At 43.2% G+C, this 23,173-nt stretch overlaps 1 protein-coding gene across 1 annotated transcript in view; it reads right to left on the bottom strand.

Annotated features, from left to right (window-relative positions):
• LOC110504399 (AF4/FMR2 family member 2) overlaps positions 1–23,173 on the bottom strand; it is a 288,511-nt gene that overhangs the window by 37,555 nt on the left and 227,783 nt on the right. Inside the window, exons 11-15 of the mRNA XM_036970067.1 lie at positions 6,383–6,542; positions 4,201–5,307; positions 3,931–4,046; positions 1,171–1,429; positions 566–702 (exon numbers count right to left, since the gene is read on the bottom strand). Coding sequence (XP_036825962.1) covers positions 566–702; positions 1,171–1,429; positions 3,931–4,046; positions 4,201–5,307; positions 6,383–6,542 — 1,779 coding nt within the window. The remainder of the gene's footprint in view (positions 1–565; positions 703–1,170; positions 1,430–3,930; positions 4,047–4,200; positions 5,308–6,382; positions 6,543–23,173) is intronic.

Genomic DNA, 23,173 nt, shown 5'->3' with positions numbered 1-23,173 from the left:
TCAGTACATCATGTCATTCAATCTGTCAGTACATCATGTCAATCTGTCAGTACATCATGTCTTTCAATCTGTCAGTACATTATGTCAATCTGTCAGTACATCATGTCTTTCAATCTGTCAGTACATCATGTCATTCAATCTGTCAGTACATCATGTCATTCAATCTGTCAGTACATCATGTCATTCAATCTGTCAGTACATCATGTCAATCTGTCAGTACATCATGTCATTCAATCTGTCAGTACATTATGTCAATCTGTCAGTACATCATGTCCTTCAATCTGTCAGTACATCATGTCCTTCAATCTGTCAGTACATCATGTCATTCAATCTGTCAGTACATCATGTCAATCTGTCAGTACATCATGTCTTTCAATCTGTCAGTACATCATGTCATTCAATCTGTCAGTACATCATGTCATTCAATCTGTCAGTGCATCATGTCAATCTGTCAGTACATCATGTCAATCTGTCAGTACATCATGTCAATCTGTCAGTACATCAGAGACAAAAAACACAATATGTGTTTTTGGAGTGTTTGGAGAAGTTAGTTAGTCATACGTACTTGTTATTGAACGTTAGCTTCGGTCTTCTTGGCTCCATGTGGTCCATGGACAGAGATGAGGGGTTGGACCAAAGGTCGGAATCAGACTGACCGTTACCATGGAAACTGCCAGATGGTTTGCTGTGGGTATCTTCCTCCTGTGAGATGGAGGGGTCAATTAAAATGCTAATTAGCATCCAGCAGTAAGTCTAATAATACTGTAAGGATTCATCTTGGTGATTTGGACTGCCGTTACGTTGTGGCCATGGTGTATTTTTTTCTGTCCTGGCTTTAAACATATTCAGCCATTTCCCTCTCTTCAAGACTGTTTATAACTCCTTTCAAAGGGTAATTAGATTAGATTTGCAAAAACACAGGAAGTAGTGGTAGAAGCCTGGAGCAGAGAAATAATCTGCAGCAACAGCACCGTCTTCCAACTTCTCTGCACAATGAATTGTAGAAGACACGTTCTTTTAGCAAACGGAGTGGACGCAAAAGTATCACACTTTAAACATTTTAAATTTGAAAAATGTTGCTCGGTAATTGATTATGATAGCAGTACAAAAGTAATAAATACCATTTTACTGTATAATAACGCCGAAGAACAACAGCTTGCCCCTACTTACACTGCTTGTCTTGGAATGTGAGAAGAATTTGCTCTCTCCTTTGCTGTGGTGCTTGTGTGAGGAAGAGGAGGATGAGGAGGAGGAGAAGGGGGGCAGAGAGCAGCTGAGGGTGGGTAGTAATAAGGCGCCGCTAGCGCCGCCCTCCTGGCTGAAGGAGGAACACTCGCTGGTCCTGCGCTGGCGGGTGGGAGGCTCGTCAGAGAGCGGCGACAGCAGGGGAGGCAGCAGCTCTCTCTTCCTGGGCTGTTTCCTCAGAGAGCTGGGATTATACAAACACAGAAACATTTATGAACGCTTATGTATTGCTTATGAAGTGTTATGACACCCCCCCCCCCCCCCCCCCCCCCAATAATGTGAGTTCACAGCCTCTGAAATGCAATCCAATCTCAACTGCTATGTCATCAAAGTGGTGGATGGATGAAAAAAATGAGAAATGACTTGAATGTCTGAGGTATTTGTAAAATTGAGAAGTACTGGCATTATGTGCAGGCCTGAAAGAAAGCAGCTGGCCATAGAACATTCTGTTTGTCAGAATGAATGATTATTTCTGCTTTTATTAGAAGACTCATTCAATGCAGCACTATACAGGTAAGGCATAAAGTACAGATACTTCTCAGTATCTGTTGGGTTTCATAAAAGAGCATATCCAACTGAAAATCTCGTAGAAAAAAAGATCAACCAATGGATCCAAGATTTAAAAAGAACTGACGTTGGCATAAGATGGAGTGAAAGTTTGAGCATAACTAACAAAATTGTACGCTTAATCCAGTATAAACTAATATATATAGAATGTATTACACAAAATGCACCAATTTAACAGTACAATGGCAGATTCATGTGTCAAGTGTACAACTAATAATGATTCAATAATCCATGCTTTCTAGGAATGCTATAAAGTTCAGAAGTTGTGGGCGGAGCTAGAAAGTTACAATATAAACATACTTTTAATCTGCCTGTGTGCATATTTCAAGACATGACGTATGGGGGTGTAGTGAGATACCAATGGGCTGTAAAATTATTTTCTCATCACTCATCAAAAACGTATACTAAGAATTAGGAAGTCAATCAATCCGCCATCCTTAATACAATGAAAAAAAATCAAATGATTTGTTATTGAAATTGCATGGGCGACTGAGAACAACAAACTGGTTCAATTTAAGGCCATGTGGCAAACATTAATGCAGGCACTAGGGATGGGATTGTGACAGGCGGGTCTGGACAGATGAGACATGGTCGTTGTTTGTGTGTGTCTGTAAGTTGTCGGTACGTATGTATATGTTGGTTTTGTTCTTTGGAATGTAAAAAAAGAACAAAAAGGAGTATATCAATGATATTTAATATCATTTAAACATATCCTTTTGGCTTTGTTTAAAACCATAAAACCATTTACATTTTGACACATTATTTTTCAGTGCCTGACCCTCTAAGGAGGCAGCCTAGAAATAGGACTAGAAATAGCCCTGTGGTGCACTGAGGGGTCAGAATATTGATTGATCAGGCAGTGGAACGGCAGTTTGTTGAGACAGAAAGCACTTAGATTCACAGTCCTTCTAATATCCACTCCTGCTCCAGAAACCTGGCCCCTCAGAGGGGAACCCAGCAGACTGCAGTCTGGATCCATGTGAGTGTGTTCTCGGTATAGCTGTGTGTGTGTGTGTGTGTGTGTGTGTGTGTGTGTGTGTCTACGTGGGGATTCTATTAACAATAACATTTCCTCAATTTCTCCATGTTAACAGATAAGAGACAGGTAAGGAAGTTGCCGTTATATAGTTTCCTCAAAGTCATTATTGAGTTTAAAAACCAGCAAGAATGTAAAGTAGCAGCGAGAAACCTCGCCTCCCTCCTGCAGCTACTATATTTTTCACATTGTTTGCAACAACAGATTATTTTCGCCCCCTTTCCCTAAACTCATGGGGATTTTATATATGAGAAAAAAATGCTTAGCTGGCGTAAGAGCGCCTGAAGCAGTAACGGGGGAAACGCAGTCAGAAAACCTCATTAGGATTATGTTGCTCAGGTTATTTGTCAACAGCAGCATATTTTGTCTTGTTTCACAGGCCGGAAAATGAGCAGAACCCTGGTCGGTTTAACGGAATTAATAAAAAGCATCTTTACACTCCAATCTGATTAAAAGGCTTTGAGGTTGTCTAAATTCAACTGATTTAAAGGCTTCAGCCCAGACCAAAGGGTTCAATATTTCTGCACTAGATACCCGTGGCAGCTCATATATCACAGCGCTGGGTAATCATATTAAATAGATGTAGTGATTAGTGGTAAAGCTCAGCTAGCGGACACTCCATCCTCCGGACTCACTACACTCGACCCCCGAACCTTGTCACCAGCGTCCCTTTGATGAGCAGTAGGTCTCCGCAGCGCTAATTAAATATCAAAAATTAGCTTTAGCGCCCTTGTCGGTGTCATGTTACCTTAATGCTGTAGGACACAGGACACAGCAAAGAGCTAGCAGCAGCTAAGGGCATACCATACTAGAAACATCACTGCTCCTCTACCTCCGAGCATCCTCTCTGAGGAGGATCTACACTGGTTGGACGTAGCCATTCACAACACATTCGGGTACTACCACCCATAAGAGAAAAACAACAGCCTATAAGTACACCGTGGACATCCATAATGAATGTGTACATCCCTGTAACCATTTACTGTACATAACATGATGCTCTTCACATTCCTTTTCTCATCCAGTAACCATAGTGATGAGTTAAGTAAGTACTGCACAGTGAGCGGTTCGGCGACACTTACTCTTTTGTGCTAATGTTCTTGTGGTTGTGAATGGGTGAGATGCACGGGGGAAGAAGCATGGAGTCTTTCTCCAACCGTAACTTCTTGCTCCCGCCGACAGCGTTACAATGGTCCGACTAAAGAACACACACACAAACAGCACAGTCAGCATTGAACATACTGTCAGCACTTTCTCACTGCTCCTCCATGGACACACTCCAACCACTATCCCACAAACCAATACCAGTTAGTACCTAGAGAGAAAAAGAGTGAGAAAGGTTCTGCACTTGCCTTGTGTTTCCTCTTGGCCTTGCTAGGGGGTTTCTCAACAGGGGTAGACTGTTGACTGGCGGGGGACTGGCGTCTGTGCTTGGTGCTGGGTTCCCAGTGTTCCTGGGGCTCAACCTTCACAGGAGGGGGCTCAGGGGGGTCCTGTCCTGGGATTCTAGACAGGAAGCTCAGCTCGATCTTCACCCACAGTGACTTGATGTCCTCAAAGTCCCTGAGAGGGGACAACAGTTCGTTCTGGACGATGGGGACAGGGGACAAGAGGGGGTCTTCCAGTAAGCCCCCAACCACACCAGGGTCTGGGATAGAGATGGAAGTGCTGCAGGTGCTGGTAAGGCTACTGACACTCAGGATATTGGCTGCTTTGAGAGTCTGCAGGCTGCTGGGACCTGGGCAGGGAGGGTTAGGGACCTTGATCAGATCCTCTGGTTCAGAGTGGCACTCAGACGACGAAGACTCCGTCTCGATGAACTCCTTGGACTTGGGGAGGATCCTGCTGGGCCCCCTGTGCTTCTTCTTGTCCAGGACTGGGGCTGGGGGAGGATGAGCTGGAGTAGTAGTCGTGGTTGTGGTGGTGCGAGGTTCCTTCCTAGGGGCAGCTTTCCCACTGGTGCCCTTGGTCCTGGACTTGGGCGGCTCCAGAAGAGGCGGAGGCTCCTTCTCCTTAGGGGTAGTGCTGATGGAGGGGTTGATGGGCTTGGACCAGGAGCTGTGTTCTTCCAGGCTGGATGAGCGCTCCACTTTCTTTGGCTGCTTCTTTCCAATGCTGCGTCTGGCTGGGGCCGGCTCCACCACCACCGCTGCTGGGGACTTTGAACTCTTGCCCTCTGAGACCTTTGGTCCAGTCTTGGGCTTGGCCTTCTCTCGGATGGGGCTGAGGAGGGCCCGTTCCTTGGCGTCGGTCTGGGCCAGCAGGACGGTGGGCCCAGGTTTGCTCTTTCCTGGGGCCAGGTCCTGGCTCCCAGGTGCCTGCTGGCTGTGGTCAGGCTGGGAGCTGCAGAGCCCATGGCTCTCTCTCTCTGACTGGGTACTGATAAGTGCTTTATTGTGTGGGGTCACTTTGTTCAGCCACTTATCCAGCTGCCATTTGTTTGTTGATGGAGGTTCAGGCTGTGTGAGAACAAAATAAGTATCAAGGACAAAGAATATACAGTTAGATAGATCCACGTTTAGTTTGATAGTAGACTACATAGCTTCATAAAACACTGTGTTGACTCATGAAAGTAAAATGTGATAATTCAATGGTCTCTTCAGAGCTATATGCTATCAAACCAACGAGCCAATGTCCTGATGAAGAGACCATTAAAATAGACTCTCAGAAACTCATAAATGACTGAGTAGTGCTCCCAAATTGTCCTTGTGCTAGTCTCTGACCATGCCATCTCACATCGTTTGTTTTGTACCATTATGTCCCACGACAAGTAGAAGTGTTTCATATGAAATCATAAATACTGTCCTGAATGATCGAAATGATAGCAAATCATTCGGAAAGGAAGTGTTGGAAATGAATTGTCTAAGGAATTAAAACCACTGAGTATAAAACAGGGGATAACACATACTTTCCCTTTCACTCTTCCTCTCTGAAAGGCCCAGCCTTTAAATCCAATCTAACATGGCTTCCGGAAAACTCATGTGTTTTTAGTAAAACATCAGTGGAGTGCACTTAGAGAGGGAATGAGACATCCTTAAAGACGGACAGGCCCGTTTCCTGGCCCACCTGGCTGTTCCAATTGGCACTTCCTTGGTGGACAGAAAGTCATATGGCCTGTAGAGGGCGCCCAGATGCACTGTGGTAAATATTTACCCGGGTCTAACACTCAGTGCTCCTCTGTGGAATACTACTCTGCCTGGCACTTGAGCTGCTTAAACTGCCATGCAAGTGTCGAAGTCACTTTACTACCATCAACTGCAACAACCGGGAAAGAGGGAAAGTTGCTACTAAGTCGGCTAGTTAAATCCTATCAAAATAATTGTGATATTAGAGTAGATGGGGGGTTTTCATCCCTGGATCAAAATGTTGTACTAGTGGTATTAATGTAATATATTGTGTTTCGGTAGCCTAAAATAATAGGATAAATGTTTTTCCCTGGGGGATAACACAGGTTGAGTATTGGTTGATAGCACAGTAAAAAAAATCTGACTGTCCCGGTTAGTTGGTACAATACAGTAATATACAGTGTTATACCTCTGGGGTGGCGGTCCGGGAGGCCCCGTTACACTCGCTGTCACTGGAGCTGCTCTCACTGTCTGAATCCGACTCGGAGCTGCTCTCTGATTCACTGGAGCTGGCCGAGGCGCCACTAGAGTGGCCCGGGTCACTGGTCCGAGACGTGGCCACAGGGATGCTGGGTAGGAGAGATTTAGAGAAAGAACGCGAGAGAAGAAAGAGAAAGAGAGATAGAGAGAAAGAGAGAGAACATGTAGAGAAGGACATAAGAGAGAGAGAAAAAAAGTATATATGTTTGTATAGATAAACATTTACTGTGTGATAGACAAAGCTTTACTGTAGCCTCATATTTTAGCAGCACTACCTAGCCCTCTGTGACCCCGGACTGATCTCATTCCACTGGCGTGTGTGACTAATGCACTGATGCGCTGTGACGCAGATTTCTTTTGTGTCATCATTTTGCTAAGAGCAGCCTTGTGCTCTGCTTCATGTTTGGCGCCAGCCACACGCCCGGCCTTGTGCTCTCTCTGCCCAGCACTCAGCGCCGTGGTGCTGGCTGGCTCGCTCAGCAGTGACACAGAGTTGGTCGCGATGAGTCCGCCTGTCATTGACATGACTCCCAGATCCACACAGCCTGAAGACAGCTGGAGACAGCCCCATCAATCACACAGTATCTCTCTCTCTCTCTCTCCCTCTCTCTCTCTCTCTCTCTCTCTCTCTCTCTCTCTCTCTCTCTCAACAAGGCAAACTGTTATTAAGACAATAATGCATCTGACATCTGATTATCAATTTCATCAAATAAATACATCATATACAGTGACAAGAAAAAGTATGTGAACCCTTTGGAATTACCTGGATTTCTGCATAACTTGGTCATAAAATTCGACCTGATCTTCATCTAAGTCACAACAATAGACAAACATAGTCTGCCTAAACTAATAACACACACACAATTATACGCTGTCATGTCTTTATTGACCACACCAACAGTAACAGTGCAGAGTGTAAAAAGTATGTTAACTCTTGGATTTAATAATTGGTTGACCCTCCTTTGGCAGCATTAACCTCAACCAAACGTTTTCTGTAGTTGCGTATCAGACTTGCACAACGGTCAGGAGGAATTTTGGACCATTCCTCTTTACAAAACTGTTTCAGTTCAGCAATATTCTTGGGATGTCTGGTGTGAACCGCTCTTGAGGTCATGCCACAGCATCTCAATCGAGTTGAGGTCAGGAGTCTGACTGGCCCACTCCAGAAGGCGTATTTTCTTCTGTTGAAGCCATTCTGTAGTTGATTTACTTCTGTGTTTTGGGTCGTTGTCCTGTTGCATCACCCAACTTCTGTTGAGCTTCAATTGACGAACAGATAGCTTTACATTCTCCTGCAAAATGTCTTGATGAACTTGGGAATTCATTTTTCCGTCAATGATAGCAAGCTGTCCAGCCCTGAGGCAGCAAAGCAGCCCCAAACCATGATGCTCCCTCAACCATATTTTACAGTTGGGATGAGGTTCAGATGTTGGTGTGCTGTGTTTTCTTCTCCACACATAGTGTTGTGTGCTCCTTCCAAACAACTCAACTTTAGTTGAATTTATCCACAGTGTATTTTGGAACATATACTGGAACATCCAGGTGCTCTTTTGCGAACTTCAGACGTGCAGCAATGTTTTTTTTGGATAGCACTGGCTTCTTCCGTGGTGTCCTCCCATGAACACCATTCTTGTTTACTGTTTTACATATTGTAGCATTGTCAACAGAGATGTTACCATGTTCCAGAGATTTCTGTAAGTCTATAGCTGACACTCTAGGATTCTTCTTAACCTCATTGGGCATTCTGCACTGTGCTCTTGCAGTCATCTTTGCAGGACGGCCACTCTTAGGGAGAGTAGCAACAGTGCTGAACTTTCTCCATTTATATACTATTTGTCTTATCGTGGACTGATGAACAGCAAGGCTTTTAGAGATACTTTTGGAACCATTTCCAGCTTTATGCAAGTCAACAATTCTTAGTCTTAGGTCTTCTTAGATCTTTTTTGTTCTAGGCATGGTTCACATCAGGCAATGCTTCATGTGAATAGCAAACTCAGATTTGGTCCGTGTTTTTTATATTGCAGGGCAGCTCTAACCAACATCTCCAATCTCGTCTCATTGATTGGACTCCAGGTTAGCTGAGTCCTGACTCCAATTAGCTTTAGGGCAAGTCATTAGCCTTGGGGTTCACATACGTTTTCCAACCTACACTGTGAATGTTTCAATTATGTATTCAATATAGACAAGAACAATACAATAATTGGTGTGTTGTTTGTTTCAGGACACTGTGTTTGTCTATTGTAGTGACTTAGAGGAAGATCAGATAAAAAAAATTTGACAAATGTATGTAGAAATCCAAGTAATTCCAAAGGGTTCACATACTTTGTCTTGCAACTGTAACTGAAGAACAAAGGAAATTGACATCATGCTTTATAATAAGCAATTTATTCTCCCTTTATTCTCCCTGAAAGTGTCAACACTAGACTAGCTGAAGAAGATGTTGCAGGGGTGTATGGTACTGTGGGTCTGCTGGAGAAGGTAACAGCTCTAGCGGTTGATGATAAATGCCTTCAGGAGGCCGTTTGCTTTCTCACCACCTACGTACTTAATATTCCACACTCTTTCAACTCTCTGTCATGCTACTGGTTCATCTGTTGGATCCGCTTTGTAACACAATAAAACCCACACTACTGAACACAGGAGGATGGAGGCACGTTAATTGTGGAGGATGGGCTCGTGCTAATGGCAGAAGTGGAATTGGTGGAATGGTATAAAATACAACAAACACATGGTTTCCATGTTTGGCTCTCCTCCAGGCATTATTGTGAGCCGTCCTCCCCTCAGCAGCCTCCACTGCTACTGAAGCCATCTAAAGACGCTCCACCCACTATAGTCTAAAGACCGGTTATAGAGGACCTGAGACACACTGGACAGGACAGTGGAAATTAAACATGATGTGTAATGATGGGGGTCTTTTTGTCAACACCCCATTGATGATTGTGTTTTACTGTGACAGTGTGAGGGGGCATATGGCAGCTTGGAGATCAAATCTGGGACATAGCTGTGGCACTAGGTTATGGGACATAGCTGTGGCACTAGGTTATGGGACATAGCTGTGGCACTAGGTTATGGGACATAGCTGTGGCACTAGGTTATGGGACATAGCTGTGGCACTAGGTTATGGGACATAGCTGTGGTACTAGGTTATGGGACATAGCTGTGGTACTAGGTTATGGGACATAGCTGTGGCACTAGGTTATGGGACATAGCTGTGGCACTAGGTTATGGGACATAGCTGTGGTACTAGGTTATGGGACATAGCTGTGGCACTAGGTTATGGGACATAGCTGTGGCACTAGGTTATGGGACATAGCTGTGGTACTAGGTTATGGGATATAGCTGTGGCACTAGGTTATGGGACATAGCTGTGGCACTAGGCTCTTGGACATAGCCATAGCACTAGGCTCTGGGACATAGCGTTGGCACTAGGCTCTGGGACATAGCGGTGGCACTAGGCTCTGGGACATAGCTGTGGCACTAGGCTCTGCAGTGAAACAGAGCCATGTGTCAAATAACTACACTGTGCCATGGACCAATAGCTATTTACTAACGTCCAGCTTGTCTGAGCCAGGTCAAGTCCTTAAAGAAGTAGCTAACTCTCCTGCCCCCAGGGCTTGCCTAGTGGCCGTTTGGTTCCAAAGCAGAATTCTGAGGCTCACAGCCAGTTCAGGTTAATAATTAAAGATAAAGGAAGAGGACAAGGCCCTGTGGGTAATATAGTGTGGCATGGTGTTCCTATGCCCTGCCCTAGCAGTGCCCGCCACTGCCCATTGCTAGTAGGATGGCAGAGTAGGAGGAGGACATGGCATCTTGCCAGCACTAGAACAACCCAACAGTAAAGGACAGTAAAGGACCATCGATCTACACACATCACTCTGAGATAACCCTAGCTGAAATGACAAGGCATGGATTGACAGATCCATGGCGTACTAGGAATAGTTCTAAGAATACCCTCTTTTTCTACATTCCATTTTTTTTCATGTAAGTAGAATTACTGTGGCTTTCTCCAGTACCCAAGTGTTGTCCATGTCATTCTCTGGAAGAGGAAACATAATTAGTATCCTAGGTCCCATTAAAGTCTTTAAAATAGACCTCTTGGAGACATTCTTTCTTTCACCACTCAGTCTCTCCAAGTAGTGCTTGTGCATGTAAATAATTCATAAAAGGGAAGCGCTAATGTTCTATTTGAGAGCGTGAAGAACAGCAGCGTAGTCAGGTCACTTCATTTCCTTTGTCCACTTGATGAAGGTGAGCCTCAGCTGACAGCTGATAGAATCCTGTGGTGAATTGTGGGAAAATAAGGGGCTGGTGTCTTTAGAACAATGGCTGCTGTCTGCTTTCAGTGTGTTCACCTCGGTCTAGCCCACTAACCTCGGACCTGCTAACAGGCTCTGCTCTCAGAACACCCTCCTAACCTCTCTAACCTGTTTCTGTTATCTCGGTGCTCGCAACAATGAGCTGCCTTTCTCACAGCAGACTATAAAGACATTTGTCCCCGGAACTGGCTGTTCCATCCAGAGTGATGAAATTCATGGCAGGCAGGGGAAAAGAATGACTCATTTGCTGCCGTAACAGATCATCCCGGTTCAGATGAAGGTTATTGACATATAAAAGAGAACATAAACAAACAGTTGCATACGTCTCTAATGCAGACGACTACTAGAATGTGTTTCAATCACCGGCGTTCAAAGGGCCTCACGCATCTCACACATTTAGATTTGAACACCAAACGTGGCACTATTAATCTGCTATAATTTAAGTAAATAAACGAATGGCATTCATAATTAATGGGTTTTCCAATTTCTTCCTCATTCCAAAACAAACTGGATGGAGGGCCTTCAGGAACAGACTGGGAGAGGAGGAAAGAAGTGTCTCCCAGCAGAGAGACAGTAGCCCAAGGCAAACCCCAGACAAATCCCAGGCTCCACACAAGGACCTCTGGGAATGTGATAGGAGGGTACTCCAAAATCAACAGCTTCTAACTCACCACACAGTACCAGTGCATATATTTCACCATTTATGCCAGCTAATTAATTTGAGTCTTCAAGATTCTTCACGGAGCTGTCCAGATATAGATTCACAGTGAGTTTTAAAGAGGGGGCAGCTCTACTGTATCATTCCATTGAGTCACATTATCAGATGATCTACAGTTATGTACAACTCTTTGAACAAGACGCTGCCAGACAGACCCAGACAGAATCCTGATGTAGTCATTACACAAACCAAACGTCTTGGAGCATTCATTAAACATTTAATAAATAAGTCAAGTTAGGATATTTCAAACTGTTTACACCATAAATATTCAATGTTTAGTAATGAAGCAATTTTCCAGGCCAGTGCAATTTGGATAAAAAAATGGGATATTTACAACTCACAATATTTCTCACTCACTCATATACATACATACATACATACATACATACATACATATATACATACATACATACATACATACATACATACATACATACATACATACATACAAAAATGCATTCATACGGGAGCAATATCTTTCTATCTATCCATATCTATCTATCTCCAATGGGATCATCAAGGGTCACAACAAGGCCAACCTCCAGCGATCCCGCGGCCACGGGCTGGCTGAATTGGCAGCTTTAGGAACAGTCTGCTATCGATGTGTGATTTTCTCCTTCTATTTACACTGATACCATAATCCTCGATCAATAAGGCCAATAGACAGAGGCCGCTGGCGGAATTGATGAGGCGAGTGGTGGAGGAGCTAGCCTTCAGCCTCAGACTGTGGAGAGACTAGACTAGAGAGAGAGACAGCAGAAAGAGAGAGAAGAGACAGATCTATCAAAAGAAGAGGCAGGCAGGGCTGGAGGCTAGCCCCTGAAGGTGGTGGGTGGTGGAGAAGAATCATTAAATCAGACCTGGGTACAGACAGAACACATCTACATTTTGGAGGGAGCCAGCTGACTGGCTGCTGTAACGGTGAGTCAGTTCAGACATGCCAGTCCCTATTGATCCAGCTGACTGGCTGCTGTAACGGTGAGTCAGTTCAGACGTGCCAGTCCCTAATGATCCAGCTGACTGGCTGCTGTAACGGTGAGTCAGTTCAGACGTGCCAGTCCCTATTGATCCAGCTGACTGGCTGCTGTAACGGTGAGTCAGTTCAGACGTGCCAGTCCCTAATGATCCAGCTGACTGGCTGCTGTAACGGTGAGTCAGTTCAGACGTGCCAGTCCCTAATGATCCAGCTGACTGGCTGCTGTAACGGTGAGTCAGTTCAGACGTGCCAGTCCCTAATGATCCAGCTGACTGGCTGCTGTAACGGTGAGTCAGTTCAGACGTGCCAGTCCCTATTGATCCAGCTGACTGGCTGCTGTAACGGTGAGTCAGTTCAGACGTGCCAGTCCCTAATGATCCAGCTGACTGGCTGCTGTAACGGTGAGTCAGTTCAGACGTGCCAGTCCCTAATGATCCAGCTGACTGGCTGCTGTAACGGTGAGTCAGTTCAGACGTGCCAGTCCCTTGCTTCTTCCTTATTTGTTTGTACTTTCTAATGATTTAAACATCTATTGCTGATGAGGCGCTGGGCAACCCTGAGCAGGTTACATTACCATTCCCTCTTATCCCAAAGAATCCCATATTCTGGAGGAAGAACTGTCATTTTCTACTCTTCAATAAAGTCTAATCCTTAATTATAGATGAAGAAATTTGAGCAGGTCTATAGAGATGGAAACCTATGCTGCTCGCTCTCTCTCGCGCTCTCTCTCTCTTTCCAATTTATTCAACCTAAGGGGCTTTATTGGCATGAGAAACATGTTTACATTGCCAAAAAAAGTGAAATAGATAATAAACAAAGGTGAAATAAACAATAAACAGTAAACATTACACTCACAAAAGTTCCAAAGGAATAAAGACATTTCAAAGGTAATATTATATACAGTGTTGTAATGATGTGCAAATAGTTAAAGTACAAAAGGGAAAATAAATAAACATAAATATAGGTTGTATTTGCAATGGGGTTAGTTCTTCACTGGTTGGATTTGTTTTTCAATTCTTTATGGTTCTGTGTAATCTGAGGGAAATATGTGTCTCTAATATGGTCATATATTTGGCAGGAGGTTAGGAAGTGCAGTTCAGTTTCCACCTCATTTTGTGGTCAGTGTCTTCTCTTGAGAGCCAGGTCTGTCTTCAGCTGCCTTTCTCAATAGCAAGGCTATGCTCACTGCCACTGTGTACTCTCTGTTTAGGGCCAAATAGAATTCTAGTTTGCTCTGTTTTTTTGTAAATTATTTCCAATGTGTCAAGTAATAATCTTTTAGTTTTCTCATGATTTGGTTGGGTCTAATTGTGTTGCTGTCCTGGGGCTCTGTGGGGTCTGTTTGTGTTTGTGAACAGAACCCCAGGACCAGCTTGCTCAGGGGGCTCGTCTCAAGGTTAATTTCTCTGTAAGTGATGGCTTTGTTATGGCTTTGTCAAGGTTTGGGAATCGCTTCCTGTTAGGTGGTTACAGAATTTAACAGCTCTTTTCTGGATTTTGATAATTAGCGGGTATCGGCCTAATTGTGCTCTTTATGCATTATTTGTGTTTTACATTGTACACAGAGTAAATGTGTCCAGAATTCTGCATGCACAGCCTCAATTTGGTGTTTGTCATTTTGAGAATTCTTGGTTGATGAGCGGACTCCAGACCTCACAACCATAAAGGGCAATGGGTTCTATAACTGATTCAAGTATTTTTCAAACATTTTATGTTCCTCGAAGGCCCTTCTTGCCTTGTCTCTCAGATCGTTCACAGCTTTGTGGAAGTTACCTGTGGCACTGATGTTTAGGCCGAGGAATGTATCGTTTTTTTGTGTGCTCTAGGGCAACGGTGTGTAGACCTTTTTTGGAACACCATTATTTTGGTCTTACTGAGATGTACTGTCAGGGCCCAGGTCTGACAGAATCTGTGCAGAAGATCTAGGTGCTGCTGTATGCCCTCCTTGGTTGGTGACAGAAGCACCAGACCATCAGCAAACAGCTGACATTTGACTTCAGATTCTAGTAGGGTGAGGCCGGGTGCTGCAGACTGTTCTAGTGGCCTTGATAATTTGTTGATGTATATGTTGAAGAAGGTGGGGTTTAAGCTGCATCCCTGTCTCACCACCCGGCCCTGTGTAAAGAAATGTGTGTTTTTTCCAATTCTAACCGCACACTTGTTGTTTATGTACATAGATTTTATATTGTTGCATAATTTCCCCCAACACTACTTTCCATCAAATTGTATAGCAGACCCTCATGCTAAATTTAGTCTACATTTTTAATCAACAAAGCATGAGAAAACTTTGCCTTTGATTTGGTTTGTTTGTTTGTCAATTAGGGTGTGCAGGGTGAATAAGTGGTCTGTCGCACGGTAATTTGGTAAAAAGCCAATTTGACATTCGCTCAGTACATTGTTTTCGCTGAGGAAATGTACGAGTCTGCTGTTAATGATAATGTAGAAGATTTTCCCAAGGTTACTGTTGACGCATATAGTTATTGGGGTAAAATTTATCTCCACTTTTGTGGATTGTGGTGATCAGTCCTTGGTTTGAAATATTGGGGAAGATGCCAAAGCTGAGGCTGAAATAGACAATTGGAATTTGTGGTCTGTATATTTTATTATTTCATTTAGGATACCAACAACCCCACGGGCCTTTTTGGGTTGGATGGTTAGTATTCTGTCCTGTAGTTCATTCAAGGTAATTGGAGAATCCAGTGGGTTCTGGTAGTCTTTAATAGTTGATTCTAAGATTTGTATTTGATCATGTATATGTTTTTGCTGTTTGGGCTTGGAGAAGTGGTTTATCCATTCATCTCCGCTTTGGATAGATAACTCTTCGTGTTGTTTGTTTGTTTAGTGTTTTCCAATCTTCCAAGAAGTGATTAGATTCTATGGATTCTTCAATAACATTTAGCTGATTGTTGACATGCTGATCCTTCTGTTTCCATAGTGTATTTCTGTATTGTTTTAGTGATTCACCATAGTGAAGACATAGGTCTCTATGTTTTTGGTTGGATAGGTATCTCAATTTCTTTCTTGGGTTTCTGCATTCTTCATTTTTTTGCTGTTGTTGTTTAATTTAACATTTTTTTTAACTAGGCAAGTCAGTTAACTACAAATTCTTATTTACAATGACGGCCTAACGGGGAACAGTGGGTTAACTGCCTTGTTCAGGGGAAAATTGACATATTTTTACCTTGTCAGCTCGGGGATTCCATGCAGCAAACTTTCAGTTACTGGCCCAAAGCGCTAACCACTTGGCTGCCTGCTGCCCAGTTGTCATTGTTGTTCATTTTCTCAGGTTGCCTGCTTGACATTTTTAGATTTGATAGGGAAGCTGAGGGGTCAAATATACTGTTTAGCTTTTCTACTGCCAAGTTTACACATACAGATTTTGTCCAGGAAATTGTCTAGAAGGTATTGAATTTGTTGTTGTCTAATTGTTTTTTGGTAGATTTCCAAACTATTTTCCTGCCATTATAGCATTTCTTAATATTATTCAGTACTTTTGGCTTTGATGCCTCATGATTGAGCATAACTCTGTTAAAGTAGAGTGTGATTTTGCTGTGATCTGATAGGCGTGTCAGTGGATTGAATGTGAACACTCTAAGAGACTCTGGGTTGAGGTCAGTGATAAGTAGTAGTCTACAGTACTACAGCCAAGAGATGAGCTATACAGTGGTTGCTCCACTAAAAGTTTTGCGATTATGCGATTATGCGGGACATAGAGGTAAATTGTGGTTTAGTAGAGTACCCCGCGTCACCACTTCATTGCTCCAGACCAGCGCAAGGGGGCACTGATTATGCTTTTGGGTCCTACGGTGCCTCTAACTGACAATGAATGGGCGACATAAACCTAAATAGAAACTAATAATTGTGCACGACTTCAGTATTACTTATTGAAACTGTTGTTACACTAAGGTTTTTATTATTTTATTTTGTTAGGATTATTTTGCCAATACCGTAGTCCTGTAGCCCACTCCCGAACAGTCACATTGTACAGCGCCTGAGTGGTGCAACGGTCTAAGACACTGCATAGAAGTGAAAGCTGTGTTGCTACAGATGCTGGTTCCGTACCTGTGCCGGAATCAACTGGGAGACCCATGAGATGACTGTAGGTTTTTGGTTTCTCTCCCTCTAAAAACAGAAATAAATAATTCTAAATAACAAATTAGTAACATTGTCTCACCCCGTGTTCAAGAATGGCTGTTTTCTTGCTCATTTTACATTATTTGAAAACGAAATAATCTCCAAAATATTGTTATTTTTAAACAAAGTGATTATTATTAATATAGAATTATATAAAAGCCCCTTGGATATTCTCACAGATATATTATTAACCCTGTTTTTAGAAGGACAATACACACTACTTTTCAAAAGTTTGGGGTCACGTAGAAATGTCCTGGTTTTTGAAAGAAGAGCACATTTTTTGTCCATTAAAATAACATCAAATTGACCAGAAATACAGTGTAGACATTGTTAATGTTGTAAATGACTAGTGTAGCTGGAAATGGCTGATTTTTTATGGAATATCTACATAGGCGTACAGAGGCAACCTTCACTCCTGGGTTCCAATGGAACGTTGTGTTAGCTAATCCAAGTTTATTATTTTAAAACGATAGTTAATCATTAGAAAACCCTTTTGCAATTATGTTAGCACAGCTGAAAACTGTTGTTCTGATTAAAGAAGCAATAATACTGTCTTTCTTTAGACTAGTTGAGTATCTGGAGCATCAGCATTTGTGGGTTCGATTACAGGCTCAAAATGGCCAGAAACAAAGGACTTGCTTCTATTCCTGTTCTGAGAAATTAAGGCTATTCAATGTGAGAAATTGCTAAGAAACTGAAGATCTCGTACAACGCTGTGTACTACTCCCTTCACAGAACAGCACAAACTGGTCCTAACTAGAATAGAAAGAGGTGTGGGAGGCCCCAGTGCACAACTGAGCAAGAGGACATGTACATTAGAGTGTTTATTCTGAGAAAAAGATTCCTCACAAGTCCTCAACTGGCAGCTTCCTTAAATAGTTCCCGCAAAACACCAGTCTCAACATCAACAGTGAAGAGGCAACTCCGGGATGCTGGCTTTCTAGGTGGAGTTCCTCTGTCCAGTGTTCTTTTGCCCATCTTAATCTTTTATTTTTATTGGACAGTCTGAGATATGGCCTTGTCTTTGACACTCTGCCTCGAAGGCCAGCATCCCGGAGTCGCCTCTTCACTGTTGACGTTGAGACTGGTGTTATTCGGGTACTATTTAATGTGGATGGGGCCTCCCCAGTGGCACAGCTGTCTAAGTCACCGCACTGCATTGCAATGCAAAATGCATTGCTACAGATACCCGTGCCGGCCGCCACTAGGAGACCCATGAGGCGGCTTTTGGTTTAAATTTAGAAGCCTCCAATCCTCTATATGTATTTATTGGCTTAGTCCCATAGGTTTTTTAGATATACTGTAGGTCTACCGTAGGCGACATGAGTCTCACTAGTGTTGAGTAATGGGCTGTTAAAAGTGGTGTAGGTCTTATTTATTTAAAGAGCATATTGAAGTTAGAAGCAATAGGATTTGAAGCCTATAACTATTTTAGCACTGTTTCGCACTGCTCTGAGACAAGCATGGGGACTGGTCTTGATAAATCAATGAGATTTTTATTTTCCCCGAATCTCAGTTTGGGTATTGCTTAGACTACAATTAGGGTGTAGAAATGTCATGCTCTTAGTGTAACCTTTATTTAACTAGGCAAGCCAGTTTAGAACAAATTCCCCATCTGAGAATTGAAACCCTGTCTCCCGAGTGCCCGCAAGACACAGGGATTGTTTAGCTAAATAGACAAGTACTGTAGCCTACTCCCGACCGTCACATTGTACAGCGCCATATTTTCCATTCCATCCTTCATTTTTCTTGGAATAGAAACACCATAATATTAAGCAAATTAATTAAGTCTTAAAATCAGTCAATCATATATTATGTTCTTACAAAAAAGGTTTTAAATTCTCTAGTACAGCCACTATTGAAGGCTATCAAATGCTTCTCAAAGATGCCCTCTGGTGGTCAAACTAGCACTAACTAGCAGTAACCTCTCTAGGGTATGTGGGACGCTAGCGTCCTATCTGGCCAACATCCAGTGAGGTTGCAGAGTGCAACCGCAGAGTTTTTTGGCCTAAATGATCTATAATATTTCAACCGGACAATAACGTCATCAATATAAAAGGTAAACAAGAAATGCACATGCGCCTGAAAAAAACTCTGCGTCATGTTAGGGTCCACTCGTTCAGACTGGTCTTACTCCCTCATTTATAAGAATACAAGCCTGAAACGATTTCTAAAGACTGTTGACATCTAGTGGAAGGCATAGGAACTGCAAATGGAGTCATAAGTCAATGGATACTGTAATGGCATTGAATAGAAAAATACAAAACCAACAAAAAAAACTACTTCCTGAATGGATTTTTCTCAGGTTTTCACCTGCTAAATCAGTTCTGTTATATTCACAGACACTGTTTTAACAGTTTTGGAAACTTTAGAGTGTTTTCTATCCAAATCTACCAGTTATATGCATATCATAGCATATCATATCTTCTGGGCCCGAGTAGCACATTTAATTTGTGCATGCTTTTCATCCAAAATTCTGAATGCTGCCCCCTACCCTAGAGAGGTTAATGGTACCATTGGTTGGCACTTAAATAACGTGCTAAAGAATTCTGCGGCACCACGCAAGCTGTGCCGCAGTACGCTACAACTTTTAAAGAACGAACCACTGTAGGTGTACCTACCGTAGGAGTCCCCTTGAAGCCTACCATTGACTATGTACATACCCAGCGTGGGACAGAGCTACAGGAGTTCTCTCTCTCTCATTCAATCACCATGACACTGAATCACCCCAGCCTGGAATCTGAGGGCGCAGACGTTCATTGTTAGATCTGTCGTACAGTACTGTGCTTTTGTTTGTGTGTGTGAGTGTATGTACACACTGTATGTGGGAAGAGAGAGTGAGAGAGAAAAAGGAGAGCTGGACCGCTGGAGGGGTGTCATCCATAATTAGTCTGTCCTCACTCTGTGTGCCCTGTGTTATTAAATGATCCTCAGCATGCAGCGCGCTCTATTATTTTAATAAATCAGCCCAAAGAATAACTCGCCGCAGACCTCCAAACCGATAATCTACACTTCCTCCTGCCCCTAAACCTATTATAGCCTTTCATTTATTAAATTACCAGTCACAGTGCTCAGGGGAGGAGCACTGTTAGGACTGCCCCCCCCCCCAACCTGGTGCTCAAAAATGATGATCATTACATTTAAGATAAACTAATTATGGGGAACAGCATTCCCGTGATCGATGGCATGACTTCAACAGTATCCTAATTCACTTAGAGGCCTTCTGCAGCCCAGTCACACGCAGCACAGCACAGGCATGATGAATTAGAATGGGGCTCTCTCCACCACCGCCACACCCCCTGTCCCTGCCAGCCAGCCAGTCTCTCTGGTCTGATAGTCATCCTCTGGCCACACTACAGTAGGGAGATTTAACATGGCTAAATACTCAGTCATCTGTAGGGTCCAGAGTTTTTCCTGGTCAGGGCCTGTTTCCATAACCACCTCAGAGTATGAGTGATGATCTAGGATCCGTTTGGACTACTAGACATTAATGAATAAGATTACGTGGACAGATCCTAGATCAGCACTTCTACTCTTAGATGCGTTGTGGATAAGGGCCCTGGACATATTCTCGGGAAAAACTCAGTCATTCTAAAACATGCCTATATAGCGGACATGGAGAGATAACTCAGGATCTATCTCTACTGAAACATTCCAGTCCAGGTACAACTTAATTTAACCAAGACATGCTTGTCTATGTGCTGTCCTCACTATTTACTGTATATCTCTGAGCTGTTGGGGTGGATTCACACACTTCTGTCTTCATTATAGGCCTAGTCTGTCTCTGGAGCTTGGGCTTGTCATTGGTCTGTTAGAAAGATGTCTCCTGTTTTAAGAGTGGTGTAACATTCCAAGCCTGGCTCTGGGGCACCTTCAACCATTAAGGGAAGAAGCTGGGGAAAACAGCCCTCTACCATTGTGGAATGATTTCCCCATGCCACAAACCACGTGGAAATCCGCTTTGGAGTAGACAACGAGAGCATAGGACAAGATGTCAGAAATGATCTAGTGTTTAAAAACAAAAAGTAGAGCACTGTTGAAAAGTACCACATTTTGAAATTTAAACCATTCAAACTGCCTAGAGACTACATGTATTTCAACGTTTACTTCAACATTTAAATCCTAGGGCCTATGTTCTAGAGGGCTTCCCACCATCAAAGGCCCACAGCAGCCAGCCAGCCAGACAGCCAGCAGGGCTCAGTCAATAGGGGGTCCTGATCCTAAACCACAGAGACAGTTAACCTCAGCTCCTCCTCATAATCCTTCCATGTGTAGTAGCAGCAGGTGTGTCTGCCCTGAAGCGTGTATGAGTATCTGTGCCATTGATTATCTGAGTACATCAGAGTTGACTATACTATTCTGTATGTGGGTTGTCTGTATGTCAACCACTAAGCAATCCTGGTCTCCCCCAACAAAGTTGTAATAGTCAATTAAACAAGCAAAGGCATTAATGTTGCAACCCTGGCTTTGCAATATGGAAGTCAATGACAATATAATTACAGCTGTTGGAAGGAAGGGTAGAACTGTCATTATAGAGGTTACCATTTTAGAAAGCTATTTATCCTCTGGATATAACAAAAATGAGAGAGAGAGAAAGAGCAAGAGAGAAAGAGAGATAACGAGAGAGAGAGAGAGAGAGAGAGAGAGAACGAGAGAGAGAGAGAACGAGAGAGAGAGAGAGAGAGAGAGAGAGAGAGAGAGAGAGAGAACGAGAGAGAGAGAGAATGAGAGCGAGAGAGAACGAGAGCGAGAGAGAGAGAGAGAGAGAGAGAGAGAGAGAGAGGCTCAGGGGTATAAACCCTAAGTAAATGAAGATGCAAACAAAGGAACACACATTAAGCACATTGCATGACTGTGATTAATTTACGAGACTCCAGTTATTAAGAAAAAAATTCAGACCAAGTGAGATTAAATGTGCCATTAAGAGAACAGAGAAATAACGTCTGTTTTAATTACACACATCAGTTATAGAGAACACAGGGCTTTGACCTTGACGGTAGCTAACCTGCAGGTAGAAAGGTGCGATGCTGAGAGTTGGTGTTCGGATGCTCTACCACAAGCTTCTGGACCAGTCAGGCTGTGTTGACATTCAATGACATCATTTCCTTCTTTCCTTCAACCCCTGTACTTCGTAACCACTGATGGTGAATGGGCAGAATAATTTAATATACATCAGATCAGTGGCCATGAGGGAAAGGAGATGAAAAAAATAAGCCATTAAAAATAGGGATGTAGCAATGTGTTTGAGTGTGTGCTGGGCTTGACTCCCTATAGCAGATGTGGCCCCCTCCCCTGGCCTTCTCCTGCTGTGTTATGTTGGCAGAGCGGAGCAGAGTAGAACACACTGTGTCAGACCACCCTCCTCCACTGGTTCTCTGTGAGCAGCCTGACATGCTGACTAGACCGGACTAGCTAATTTGTCCTGGGATATAAACATTGGGTTGTTATTTTACCTGAAATGCACAAGGTCCTTTACTCCGACAATAAATCCACAGATAAAAGGGTAAACTGAGTTTGTTTCTGGTCATCTCTCCTCCTTCAGGCTTCTTCTTCTTCTGACTTCATATGGCGGTTGACAACCAACTTTAAGGTGCATTACTACCACCAACTGGACTGGAGTGTGGACCTCAGTTTAGCTTTCAATCACCCACGTGAGTACATGCTCCTAAAAACCAATGAGGAGATGGGAGAAGCGGGACTTGCAGCGTATCAAGGGTAAAAAAATAGAACCCAGTTGTATTTTAGCGCCTGGCTAGGCAGACGCTCGTTGACACGTACGAGCAGTTTGGATGAAATTATTTAATAACATGTATGTGCACATTTATTTGGCAATGCGAAAGGTGTGGTCAGCATGTGAGCCCAAATGCTGACACACTCATTCCAGCTGCTGCTAAGAATCTAATGAAGCCTATCGTTACTCATCAGTTTTAGACTGGGGGAGAGCGAGAGAAAAGACTTTGAGATACAGTCATAGAGTATAAACATTATCGCTACACAAAACAGAATGGTTTGGATGGGTCTTCATAAAATATAATTGCTGATGTAAAACTAGGTATTACCATGTTATCATAATACTGCTCTGAACCTCTGTAGAAGGCCCAGGTTTGTTATGCAAACAGGATGACAATCTGTATTCATCATTGTAATGTAAATTGATTCAGCACCAGCTGCCAGCTCATAATACTGTAAACAGTGCTTCAACACCCGCCCTGTTATTGTAGCAACCCTGTAAAATGCCTTTATTATAGTTCTATTGACCACTTAATTATGTCCTGTTTTAGGGCTGAACAGCAGAGCCTCTGTCAAGTCAGTTCGAGATTAGCTGACCTAATGTATAAAGTCTGCATCCCAAATGGCACTACTTTTGACCAGATCCATTTGGGACCTGGTTAACAGTAGTGCACTACATAGGGCATATGGTGCCATTTAGGACACACTCAAAGCCAAGTACTCAGACTGTACAGTTCGAATGAGCTCATTAATTGGCAATTTATTGTTCCAATGGGCTCCCGAGTGGCAGCGGTCTAAAGCACTGCATCTCAGTGCTAGAGGCATCACTACAGTACCTGGTTTGAT

The sequence above is a fragment of the Oncorhynchus mykiss genome, chromosome 31, assembly GCF_013265735.2.
Source record: "Oncorhynchus mykiss isolate Arlee chromosome 31, USDA_OmykA_1.1, whole genome shotgun sequence".
Lineage (NCBI taxonomy): Eukaryota > Metazoa > Chordata > Actinopteri > Salmoniformes > Salmonidae > Oncorhynchus > Oncorhynchus mykiss.
Note: the sequence above shows the minus strand (reverse complement) of the source record. Positions and strands in the feature narration are given on the sequence as shown.